This window comes from Micrasema longulum, unplaced genomic scaffold (genome assembly GCF_059751315.1).
Source record: "Micrasema longulum isolate JH-2025_06_02 unplaced genomic scaffold, ASM5975131v1 h1tg001642l, whole genome shotgun sequence".
Lineage (NCBI taxonomy): Eukaryota > Metazoa > Arthropoda > Insecta > Trichoptera > Brachycentridae > Micrasema > Micrasema longulum.
In genome coordinates this window covers 156,896-170,840 of record NW_028278821.1, presented here as the reverse complement: position 1 = coordinate 170,840, position 13,945 = coordinate 156,896, and the positions used below count along the sequence as shown (strand labels likewise).

The 13,945-nt window shown below is 35.8% G+C and overlaps 1 protein-coding gene across 3 annotated transcripts in view; it reads left to right on the top strand.

Moving 5' to 3' along the window:
• pns (DENN domain containing pinstripe) overlaps window positions 1-13,945 on the top strand; it is a 45,196-nt gene that overhangs the window by 10,104 nt on the left and 21,147 nt on the right. For 2 of the 3 annotated variants that reach the window (XM_088237060.1, XM_088237058.1), the window contains exons 9-13: window positions 1,428-1,536; window positions 2,636-2,854; window positions 7,480-7,661; window positions 8,286-8,497; window positions 11,476-11,688. In XM_088237060.1, the coding sequence (XP_088093186.1) occupies window positions 1,428-1,536; window positions 2,636-2,854; window positions 7,480-7,661; window positions 8,286-8,497; window positions 11,476-11,688 (935 nt within the window). The remainder of the gene's footprint in view (window positions 1-1,427; window positions 1,537-2,635; window positions 2,855-7,479; window positions 7,662-8,285; window positions 8,498-11,475; window positions 11,689-13,945) is intronic. The other variant, XM_088237059.1, reaches the window with a different exon arrangement.

Below are 13,945 nucleotides of genomic sequence, written 5' to 3'. Positions count from 1 at the left end.
TTGATTCAAATTAATAATTCCTTGTCTTCTCCAATCACTGTTATTTCTGGAGTACCTCAAGGAGCCCACCTTGCTCCATTATTATTTAATATTTTTATAAATGATATTATCAATGTTTTTCGAAAAACAAAATTCTGGCTTTTTGCTGATGACAATAAGGTACTTAAACTGATTGAATCTCCCAATGATTGTCTTCTTTTTCAACATGATATTAATTGTTTTAATGAATGGTGCGACATCAATTGTCTTCAACTTAACATTGACAAATGTAAAATAATATCTTTCTCGCGACTAAAAAAACCTATACAATTCAACTACAAACAAAAAAATACTTCCCTTTCAATGGTTTCATCAATAAAGGATCTTGGCATTATTTTAGATAGTAAACTCTCCTATCGTGAACACATTGATAATATTGTAAACAAATCTCTCAAACTTCTCGGTTTTATCAATAGAGTGACGGCAGACTTCAAAAATATTAATACCATCAAAACTTTTTATTGCACACTAGTTCGACCCCATCTAGAATACGCTTCTCCTATTTGGTCTCCATTCTACAGGACTCATATTGACCCTATCGAGTCTGTCCAACACCGTTTTCTAAGAAAAGTGGCATGGTTGCTCGGATTACAAAGGGGTAATTATTCCTATTTTGAAATAGAGCAATCTCTTAATCTGTCTTCATTGGAGAGACGTAGAACTGAGATGGACCTTATATGCATTTTCAAAATACTTAATGCTTTAAGTGATGTCCCATCTCTGTTGCAATCAATTTCTTTTCATGTTCCCAACCGTGTCACCAGAAGTCAAAATCTGCTATTTATAAAATCTTCTAAGAGCAACTTTGGTTTTTATGCCCCAATGTCCAGAATGTGTAGATTAGTCAATTCATCACACGACTTGGAATTTTTTGGGATAGATCTTCCGGCTTTTCGTAGATCTCTTCGCGACTAAACAGTGTGGGATGAAGTTGGATTGGCATGGTTTAGCTCAATGTTTTAGGTCGTTTGTTTTTTTGAATATATTGTATACAATTATTGTTTTACCCTTGTTTGTCTTTGCTAAATAGTTTTGTTCTTTTTGTTCAGTTTCTTGCATTTATGTTTCTTCGTGTAACTGTTGTAATTGGCTTAGGCCCTATATATATAATAAATAAATAAATGAATTTGACTAAATATGTTAATGAAACGGTTGTTAAGGGTACTACATATTGTATGAAAGATATTTTTTAATGTAAATCTTTACAGTATAGGCCTTGCGTAATATACATTTATTTATTTATTAGTTCTTTTACAATTTATGTATTACTTTTTTTACATCAAAAATAATGTTCCCTGATAATGTGTGAAAAAACACGACAAATCTAATATTATTGACTATTTAACAGTATAAAAATATATTACTCAATTACATTTTATTTTTTTTAGATTTCAAGACCTGCCCATGAACAGACCAAATTTCATACTCCAATCAATGGGCTCTCACAGAAACATTACCTTCAGGATCCAATGACAAGTAGCTGTACGCTTCCCTCAGGTAACAACATTAATATTTTTTATGCCATATACTTTTAACTTACTGTGATGCTATTTGTGAAAACCTGTAATTGGCTTATTTGTAATTTGTTTTGCTTTATATATAAGATGAATATAGCTGTTGGTTATCCAAATAAAGAATAAAAAATATAAAAGAGAATAAAAAAAAAATATGCTTATTTTATCACAAATTCCTTATACCTAGTTTTTTTTTAAAAAGAGCAAGCTTAAAATATATTAAATATGCACATGTAAATTTATTAACACATTATAATCACATTTTTGATCTCTGTCTATATATTTTAGTTACTCACTACCTAAAATATTTTCCTTTTTTTTTTAATACATAATATTATTGCTTAGTGAATGTTGTCATATAAGAGGTGCAGAAACAAAAATAGGTATTGTAAGGAAATTTACACAGCATTATTATTTTTATTTTTTTACAATTGCATCATTATTCCAAATTTTACTACATTCCAACTCCATGGGACTTGTCGTATGACAAGTTAAGCATCTATTATTGATAAACTGCTATCTGCCATAGTGACTAGTATTCACGCCACCTATGTGATCTGTAGCCGCAGGACGTGTTTGGATGTTTATCATACAGCGAGCGCCGTTGAGGTGGTTTTCATTAAAATGGCCCTGTCATCATCATTCACAATAATAATAATGTGATTATTATACCACCTTAATTTGAATACAACTAATTCACTAAATGATAACTTTACAGAAAACAATAAAAACTTTACAAATTACAAATTTTGTATGAAACTTTTTTTTTTTTTTACCAAATATTTTGTTTTTAAGGTATGCATGATTTTTAAGTGTTTTATCCAAATAAATGTAAATTACTGTACTACTGACTTATGCTGTAATCCAAGGAATATAAATCTTCAAAAAAATGTGCTTTATCTAAACAATTTTTTTGTTCAAATGACAGAGATAAATGTTATTTTGTACAGTGAACAATATTCAATCATAATCTCAAATACAGAAAAAAAAGACTTACATTGTATTCGATGATAATCTGTTTGCGCTTCGCTTAATGTTTTTTGGTGTTGGGCACTGTGTTGTTCATGTGATGTTTATTCCAGCAGGAATGGGGGCTCGGCGGAAGCATTCCTTCAACGATATCCTCGACTGGGAGGAGAGTCGGCCCCTCAGTGGGTCTCCGCCCCCCTCCCCACCCTCGCACAACATGTTCCATCACCCGTCCCACCTGCCCCATGCCCCCTACCATCACCACTCCAATCGGGTGACACCCCCACGCTCAGACGCGTTGCAGAGGATTGTCGATATTGTCAGAAAAACTGGTATGTATTTTTTGAAACTGCAATATTCCGCTAGTCATCATTTGCGTCAGTGCATGGGGCAATTCTTTGCTACAGCATATTTCTACAAAAATGGTGAGTTTTACGCTTCAGGTGCCAGTCCAAGGACTATGAAATATTGCATTCACCCTTTTAAAATAAATATTTCATATTAACCCTTTATAGGACATAAATTTTTTGTTGATTTACGTCTTGCAAACCTAATAAAATGAAATTCGATTGTAGTTTAGACTAGTGATAATAAAATAATAAAAGACGAATTTGTGAATTAAATTATCACTCGTCTTTTATTTTCTATAATAAACTAGAGTTATTCTTAATATTTTCTTTTTTTTGCACCACAACAGGCCAGGAGGCCCAATTACAGTTATTTTGTATTAGTTGTTGGTTAGTCCTACCTGACTAAAACTTACAACAATAACAATATTTAGTGTTTCTTTTTTTTTCTTTTTTGAATACTTTTTTTTGTTTCTTTGTCTGTTCATTCCGCCCTATAATATGGAGGATGGGGAGAATCCTCCTGATCCCCCAGATGAAATGGCAATAGGGGCTGAAGAGGATGCCGGTGGTATAACCTCACCTATTTTACATTCATCAAAAGCCAGAAACAAATGTCTTCTGAAGGCTGAATCATTTGAGGAAACACTCCCGCCTTCAAAGGCGGTGAGTGTTCATCCTTCTTCTGCTTACATTCCACAGGAAAACATATCTTTCAAATTCATCAAACAAAACAATCCGCACCGATTTAGAAATAATATGTCAAAAAACATTACTTATAATAAAAATTATTTTAACATCCTCCAATGGAACAGCAGAAGTGCTGTAGCTAACAAAATATAATTAATGTATATCCTAAAAGAGTATAATATAAAAGTAGCTACCATATCAGAAACGTGGTTATTTCCAAGTTTAAAATTCTCAATCCTCGGCTATTTTTGTATCAGGGAAGATTGTGAGGATAAAAGACCGGGAGTCGCTCTATTTAACCACTCCTCGCTATCATTTTCTGACATCTCGCTTCCTTCTCATTCTGAATTCCAAGTGATTGCAGTATCAATTAATGGAATATCATTCGTATCAGTTTATCTTCCACCCCGCTGTGAACTTGATACCAAATTTTGGAATGTGCTAATACTGTTTCTATCTAAATCCCATTATTATATCCTCGGAGACTTCAATTCACACTCTATGCCGTGGGGCTGTTCCTATACTGACAGATCTGGTAATTCAATAAATTCCTTAATTGACTCCTATGATCTTTGCATTTTAAATGATGTATCAGCTACTAGGCTAGGCCTTCCTAATCAAAATCATAGTGCATTGCATTTGTCACTTAGCTCCCTGCAAATTGCAATAGCTTCTTCGTTGGGCACTACTGAGTGACAGTCACTCGAGCGATCATTTTCTCCTAGTACCAAAAGAATAGCGATAAACTTGGAAAGCAAATACATCATTATAAACTGGGACAACATTGGGACTGGCTTGCCTTCTCTGAGTATCTTGAAAAGGAAACTCCAAAATTATCACCTGTCTCTGACTCCCGTGATACCTGTGACACCTTCTCAGCATTACTGGACACTGTTTTAGCAGCAGCTAAAAACAGCATCCCAATATCCAAACCAGGCAGAACTCTCCGCCAGACACCAAGGTAGGACGGGGACTTTACAGAGATCGTGACGGAAAGAAGAGAAGTCATAAAAGCTTATAGAAAGAATTCGACGATGGAGATTTTTTTATGAATTAAAGCTATTCAGGGCAAAAATAAATAAATTACAAAGCAAAAAACGCCAAGGATGGTATAACTTTTGTTCTTCATTGGGTACTCACATCCCTTTAACAGAGGCGTGGGAGAAAATTTAAAGATTTAGATCGGCTTTCACTCCACCATCTCGTAGGTCGCCAAACACGGAGTGGTTGGAAGACTTTACAAATAAATTGGCCCCATCTTATGTCCTAATGAAGACGAAGTGAAATTTTTTAGAATACAATTTACTATCCTCACCAATGTCAACAACGCCCAGTCTAAGTTCCCCATTTAAATTAGAAGAACTTATATTGTTTTAAAGTCAGTATCTAACTCCGCCCCTGGAATGGATAAGATATCATATATCTTCTTACAAAAATTTCAAGTCGAAAACGAGCAAATCCTCCCTCTTTCACAATTTGGATTTAGAAAATCAAAATCATGTTTAGAAAATCTGAGTGCTTTGACTCCTGACATTCAGACAGCATTTTCTAGTTGTCAATATTTGACTGCCGCTTTCCTTGATATTGTCGGAGCCTATGATAATGTAAAGCTCCCTATTCTAAAAAATAAGTTATACCATGTAGGATTGCCAACAAACATAATCCATCTCATTTTAAGTTCACAGATGGTAAGAACGATTTATGTTTCCGAAGTTGAATGCACAATCAAAAAACTTATATGGAAAGGTCTTCCACAGGGTTCAGTCCTTAGTCCTATACTTTTTTAAAAATATATTGTTATGATTTGTAGATGATAGTCCGTCCTTATGCAACAATTCTTCAATACGCAGATGATGAATGTTGTTTTAAATCCTCAGAGTCCTTACAAAGATCTTCAAACTATGGTTAAACAGAAACAGCCTTGATCTTGCTCCCGAAAAAAGTAATATAATATTCTTTACGAGAAAAAATAAGGTACCAGTCACACAGTTTACTGTTGACTCGGTACCGATTCCAATCTCCAATCATATTCAATTCTTAGGCATGATCGTTGTCGGGAAACTCTTACGGAAGGCTCATATTGATTACCTAATCCCACCTAAACATTTTACAATGAGAATAGGTTCTGGAATAAGAATTCTAAACCCCCGCTCTGCAAAAGCTTAATTGATGGAGTCGCAATCAATCTTCTTATTCCCCATCACAATAACTTCGCATTCTTCAGAATCCCATATGATGCTATTTCCCACAGGCCATTATTTATTGAAAATATTGGTCCCCATAAATCAAAAAACATGGCCCCAGAAGTAATTGATTTACACTTTACTGACCTGGTCAAAACAAAACGATTTTAGCACAACAGTATTTATCCCGAAACTGATGATAGATCTTAAATTCGAACTTCCCAGTCCTTCCTCCGTCTAGAAGCTATAAATATCTGTCTACCTCTCCCTCACACACATGTTGTAATATTTACAGACTCATTGAGTGTGGTTAAATCTATTTCCAACAACCTTGAAAAGACTTAGCATCTGGAACTTCAGTAGAACTAGTAGAGAGCTAATTGTAGTCTGGATCCCGGCACATCTGGGTATTAGAGGTAATGAGATGGTAGATGAACTGGCAAAAGCAGCATCGATAGATGGCTCTAGTCCTCTCGACTATTGTGTGTGTATTTCTGACATCTCCTCTCGAATTCAGAATGAGGCAAAAAGTCGATGGAATGGTAAGGGAGTATTCTATAAAAATATTCAAGAGAGTATTCCAAACTATCCTTGGTTTCATTCAACAAACCTGTCTAAGAGATTGATCTCTAACATTAGTAGGTTACGAATTGGTCACTGTAGCACAAATAGCCACCTGTTCAAAATAAATGTTGTGGGAAGTCCATGGTGTGAATGTAGTCAGGATCACGAGACTCCAGATCACATATTCTTTGATTGTCCGTTAAGAGACGGGTATAGTCTCTCCTTCTTAAAAAAATTTCCTTACCCTATTAACATATCATCACTCCTCTCCATCCTTGATCCTGAAATTATCCATCATATGGGAAGATTCTTGTCCGAAAATGAGATAAAATTTTAGGTTTCTTTGGTTTTTTAAATTTTTACACAATTATATTCCTAAAGCTATGAATATTATATTTTACCCCTGGCAAATATCAACCTTTAGAATGGTTGCCTAATTAAAATAAAATAAAAGAATAAATTAAAAAAACCTAATAAAATATGTTTTTTTTAAGATAATAAAAATATTGCATTAAAAAAAGCTGATTGGAAGACTGATTGCCAGTGTACATTATTAGGATGCTCTTGTGACATAAGACTTATTATTAATATGAAATCTTAGAAAATAAATACCTCAATTCTGGTGGTATATTTATTTACCACTTTGTTCTAGGTGCCCTATAAAGAGTTAACCTGGCTGGAAATTGACCTGGGACCTCAATCATGAGATGGAAAAAAAACATACTTATCTCAATTCATGAAAAAATATTATTAAATATGTTTATGTTATATTGCGTTTCACTTTATTTTATTTTTGCACCACAACAGGCCAGGAGACCCAATCACAGTGGTGAATTACATCACAGAACACCAGGCTTGAGAAAAATGTCATATTAATTTTTGTGTTCTCACCGGGAATCGAACCCGGAACCTTCCGTGCGTGAGTCAAGCGTCTTGACCACTACACCACGGAGGCTGCCTTGCTCCAAATATGAGTGTATATATTTTTTTGGACATATATTTATCCTCCTTATACAATAGTTTTCATTTTCCCGTTTCCCTATTTAATTTACAGGTTTTACTCCATTGCTTTTTTTATTGACCTGTAATATTGTTAGTTCATTTGATTTTTTTTGTAATATAAAGTTCTGCATATTTTCAAAAACCTCTTAATTAATTTTTTTCCTTGTACAGGTGTAAATTTGGATGATTTGGATTCTGAAGAAGTTATGCCGACCGCCCGACGGAAAATTCTAACAGATGAAGAACAATATCAAGAGGATCTGAGATTCAACAATGCAATACGAGAAACATTCTTAAATAGATTTGTTCACATGTTTAGTGCATATGAACATTTTGTTATTCTGCCCGACCAAGTAAGTCATGTTTCTTTTAGTAAAATGTTGCATATATCGAGCTTAAATAAAATCATCAGGTTTCTGGCTCAAGTTGGTAACTAACATTTCACTGATGGTGGCATATTGCATTTCTTAAGTTAAAAGCTCATCCCAAATCAACAATTTAAATAAAATCACAAGCAGAATATTATAAAACATTATTTTTTGTATTTATAAAATATGACATATTTTTATTTACTTTTTCAACATAGATAATTTGATGCCAGTTATGAATCAATCTCATTTTTCGAAAATTTGTAGTTACCAACTTGTGCCAGAAACCTGACGAAATAGTCCATTAAAAACAATTTGAGTTTATGGCACTAAATGTTTTTTATTAAAGAAAGCACAGTACCATTTTTTCTAAGAATAGTCCATTGATAGTTCTATTTAAGGATGTGCTGATCCCAAATTGAATCCACGAAATGCAAATTTTAGTTCCGTTAATTGACTTTTCGTGGGATGATATTGAACGACATATTAAAGTACACAACATTATGTCGCTCTTTCTGGTTCTCATTTTGAATTTTGATGTATTTGATGACTGTGCATTCATTGACTTAATGTCAGTAAAAATAATAATGAAAGAATTCCTTGTTTCAGGATAAAGAATCGTGGCTATCATCACGTGAGTCCATGCAAAACTTTGATAAAGCAGCTTTTCTCTCTGATCAACCGGAGCACCACAGACCATTCCTCTCAAGATTTTTAGAAAGCCAAATGTTTGCTACTTTTGTTGATAACAAAATCATGTCTAGCTGGGGAGATGTGGATCACAGTCTGGAGCTTTTTGACAATAGGATTAAAATACTCAGGTATTTAAATAATTGTATAGGTAAATTATTATAAAAATAAAAACATTGCTATTAGTGCTACACGATTCATTCTTCTAGAAGAACACAACTATAGTTTCAAGAAAGCACTCATATAATACATACAGAATATTGTTTTTAGTGTAATCATGGATGCTTAAAATTTATTCAAAAATTAAATAAATCAGTGGTGGGACCTAAAGCAGGATTGGTGGGTGGTTATTCCACTTATCTAGTGTTAGCGTATATACAGGTAATAGTCTCGAGAACAGATTAGGAAACGTGATTAATAAATAAATCAGTGGTGGGACCTAAAGCAGTATTGGTGGGTGGTTATTCCACTTATCTAGTGTTAGCGTATATATAGGTAATAGTCTCGAGAACAGATTAGGAAACGTGATAAGTAAATAAATCAGTGGTGGGACCTAAAGCAGGATTGGTGGGTGGTTATTCCACTTATCTAGTGTTAGCGTATATATAGGTAATAGTCTCGAGAACAGATTAGGAAACGTGATTAATAAATAAATCAGTGGTGGGACCTAAAGCAGGATTGGTGGGTGGTTATTCCACTTATCTAGTGTTAGCGTATATACAGGTAATAGTCTCGAGAACAGATTAGGAAACGTGATTAATAAATAAATCAGTGGTGGGACCTAAAGCAGGATTGGTGGGTGGTTATTCCATTTATCTAGTGTTAGCTTATATATAGGTAATAGTCTCGAGAACAGATTAGGAAATGTGATAAGTAAATAAATCAGTGGTGGGACCTAAAGCAGGATTGGTGGGTGGTTATTCCACTTATCTAGTGTTAGCTTATATATAGGTAATAGTCTCGAGAACAGATTAGGAAACGTGATAAGTAAATAAATCAGTGGTGGGACCTAAAGCAGGATTGGTGGGTGGTTATTCCACTTATCTAGTGTTAGCGTATATATAGGTAATAGTCTCGAGAACAGATTAGGAAACGTGATTAATAAATAAATCAGTGGTGGGACCTAAAGCAGGATTGGTGGGTGGTTATTCCACTTATCTAGTGTTAGCGTATATACAGGTAATAGTCTCAAGAACAGATTAGGAAACGTGATTAATAAATAAATCAGTGGTGGGACCTAAAGCAGGATTGGTGGGTGGTTATTCCACTTATCTAGTGTTAGCTTATATATAGGTAATAGTCTCGAGAACAGATTAGGAAATGTGATAAGTAAATAAATCAGTGGTGGGACCTAAAGCAGGATTGGTGGGTGGTTATTCCACTTATCTAGTGTTAGCGTATATACAGGTAATAGTCTCGAGAACAGATTAGGAAATGTGATAAGTAAATAAATCAGTGGTGGGACCTAAAGCAGGATTGGTGGGTGGTTATTCCACTTATCTAGTGTTAGCTTATATATAGGTAATAGTCTCGAGAACAGATTAGGAAACGTGATAAGTAAATAAATCAGTGGTGGGACCTAAAGCAGGATTGGTGGGTGGTTATTCCACTTATCTAGTGTTAGTGTATATATAGGTAATAGTCTCGAGAACAGATTAGGAAACGTGATTAATAAATAAATCAGTGGTGGGACCTAAAGCAGGATTGGTGGGTGGTTATTCCACTTATCTAGTGTTAGCGTATATACAGGTAATAGTCTCGAGAACAGATTAGGAAACGTGATTAATAAATAAATCAGTGGTGGGACCTAAAGCAGGAATGGTGGGTGGTTATTCCACTTATCTAGTGTTAGCTTATATATAGGTAATAGTCTCGAGAACAGATTAGGAAATGTGATAAGTAAATAAATCAGTGGTGGGACCTAAAGCAGGATTGGTGGGTGGTTATTCCACTTATCTAGTGTTAGCTTATATATAGGTAATAGTCTCGAGAACAGATTAGGAAACGTGATAAGTAAATAAATCAGTGGTGGGACCTAAAGCAGGATTGGTGGGTGGTTATTCCACTTATCTAGTGTTAGCGTATATACAGGTAATAGTCTCGAGAACAGATTAGGAAACGTGATTAATAAATAAATCAGTGGTGGGACCTAAAGCAGTATTGGTGGGTGGTTATTCCACTTATCTAGTGTTAGCGTATATATAGGTAATAGTCTCGAGAACAGATTAGGAAACGTGATTAATAAATAAATCAGTGGTGGGACCTAAAGCAGGATTGGTGGGTGGTTATTCCACTTATCTAGTGTTAGCGTATATACAGGTAATAGTCTCGAGAACAGATTAGGAAACGTGATTAATAAATAAATCAGTGGTGGGACCTAAAGCAGGATTGGTGGGTGGTTATTCCACTTATCTAGTGTTAGCTTATATATAGGTAATAGTCTCGAGAACAGATTAGGAAATGTGATAAGTAAATAAATCAGTGGTGGGACCTAAAGCAGGATTGGTGGGTGGTTATTCCACTTATCTAGTGTTAGCTTATATATAGGTAATAGTCTCGAGAACAGATTAGGAAATGTGATAAGTAAATAAATCAGTGGTGGGACCTAAAGCAGGATTGGTGGGTGGTTATTCCACTTATCTAGTGTTAGCGTATATATAGGTAATAGTCTCGAGAACAGATTAGGAAACGTGATTAATAAATAAATCAGTGGTGGGACCTAAAGCAGGATTGGTGGGTGGTTATTCCACTTATCTAGTGTTAGCGTATATACAGGTAATAGTCTCGAGAACAGATTAGGAAACGTGATTAATGGGGCATAAGAATGTTAAGTGGGATTTAGTTCATTAAATCTAAAACAAACACAAATAAATGCTACAGTAATAAAACCAGGTATGTGGGGTGACATCCACATGGCTAAGGTGTTGAGGTGAGGTGAGGAAGGTCCAGTATCATACTGCAAAGGGAACATTATCAATAAAAGCGAGGGGTTATTAAATATGTGATTATTAATTAAATTATTATAGGATTATTAACATACATATAATATGTTCTTTTCCTATATTTATTGCATATTTGAGTGATATGGGGTGGGGTGTTTTGATTATAGGAAGCGATACGGCGGCGACTGTTTGCCAGTGCGTTCATCGTGCTACGAGCCGTGTCTGGCCCCCGTGTTAGGGCTTGCCCACTGTGTCCGCAGCCCAGCCGCAGAGTGTACCCCGCCCTGTGAGCTGCTTCCACACCGCGCCGCCTACTACCGCGCTTTCCCCCTCTTGGATGCTGCACTCCTTCAACATGCACCTGCTCCGTCCGGAGAGAGGTGCTAAACTCATCTTACTAACTCATCCCCGCCTACTACCATACCCACTCGCCCGCCCATCCTCGCCCCTTCCTGTTGCGCACCCTGCAGAATCAGCATGCGGCAGAATGCATGCCTATTGCTTGAACTCCTACTGCCGATGATCACTTTAACAGTATAGAACCAAATCCTGTCTTTTGAGTCTCGATAGAATACCATTATAAATACAAACTTTAATTTGCATCTTCCAGTCTGAAGATGGTTTTATAGTTAGTTCCATATTCAGAGGTCGGAGTCCGATTCTGAAAATACCCATGAAAAAGGCAACGCTGTTTACTTTTACTGTTCATTCTTTGTGTCAGATTTCATCAACAGAAAATTAATTTAATGTTACTAATAATTAAGGTAATGTTTGTGGTGAAATATTGATGCCCATTTTTTTGATTCCTGTTCATATTCAAATGCGTTATTCCGTCTTACATTTCTACTTAAAGATGTGCTGACTCTCAAATTGGATTCACGAAAAATCAGATTTTAGTTCCGTAAATCGACTATTCACAGGATAATATTGGACAGTATGTATAAGTAACACCTATTTCCAAATGCAGAATGATTCCTATGCCGTATTCGATATTTAAAGTATGATTTTATCAATTTCAAAACAAAACAAAATCCCTAACAATATTTTGAGTATGTCAGATGAATCTCACCCACTTGATAAAGGTTTTAGCTCTTTTACTTCACAAAAGTCAACAGATGGAAGAGTCTAGGAAATGTGGATGTTAAAACATAGACAGAATGGTGAATGTTACAGTATGTTAAGTGGCCACTTAAACCAGCCAATGACAGGTCATAAGCTCTGTAAATGTCTAAACTTCCATATTCCCTTCTCAAAAATGTTTTCTCTCTGTTGCAACAAATTTAGATAAAATACCTAAATTTGAGTTGTATAGTATTATTTTGATAAATTGAACAAATGTGTAAAACATTACAAAACAATGTTCATGTCACTATCAACCATGAAGTGTGGAGTTAAATTCTACTTTATGGTCATCCAAACATAGTGTAATTTTGGAAATAGGTACTTCTGACAGTCACAATAATGTGTATGTATTCACGTATTAATATTCGATTTTCCGTTCTAACCTCAACTATTTTTTAAGATAGGTTTTGGTTCTCTACAATTGATTAGACATCATTAGTGCCAATTCAAGTAGATATTCTGTGGCAATGCATGTAACAAAGTTTTTTCTGTTCATCTGACATTGTACAAAGTGCAGCAAAACAGACAGTGCCGTTTTAAAGGTCTATTAAAAAAAAACGGAACTTACAGAAATGAGATTAATTTTATTTTATTTGGTACATCATGCTGTTTTACGCATCAAGTCTTGAAGATGACATCAGAAAGATGATGGCCCCCAGCAGCGATACATGGATGAAGGCGATTTCTCAAGTTTTCGGCTGCGTTTTGGCACATCTCAATGGGCATAGCAACGATTTACTCCCGTATTCAATCCTTAAGTTCTTCCAAGGTATGAGGTCAATGTTTAAAAGCTTTTTCCTTCAGATAGCCTCACAGGAAAAAGTCGCAAAAGCTTAAATCAGGTGAGCTCGCGGGCCGTGCCACGTCACCCCTCAGAGACGAGGCGTGCAGGGAGCACCTGTTGCAGTTTTGTCATCGAAACTCGAGCAGTATGGGCTGTAGCACCGTCCTGTTGAAACCAGATCTGTTCCTCCATTAGTTCTTCCAATTAAGGTTCGAAAAAAAATTCCAACATGAAAACATAACATTGAGCGTTGACAGTCACGGTTCGTCCATTCTCCTCAAAAAAATACTACCCAATCACCCCAAATTTGGAAATCGCTCACCACACAGTCTTTTTTGGGGAGTGAAGAGGTCTCTCGTGAAGTAAGCGATCAGCAATGCCCAATGTAATTGCATGCTTCCATGCAGAGCGCTGAGGCGACAGTTCAATAGCTTCTTTCACTATCGTTAAATTTTCGGGTGTTCTTACGATTTTGCGTCTTCCCAAACCTGTAGGTCTTAATGTGGAACCTGTTCCTTCTAATGTACGCACCCAAGTCACAACTAAATTACGGTGAAGGACGGTATCACGACACCCAAGATTGAAGTGCAGCCAAAAGGCCCGCTGGGTGGCGATGACAGAATGACCATTTTCAAGAAACGTGCGGCCGGCAAAGCCCCGGTGTTGTCCGGACCAAACCGTGGCAACGACTGAAAAGGGCAAGACCCTCCCGATACAATGAGACCACTCCC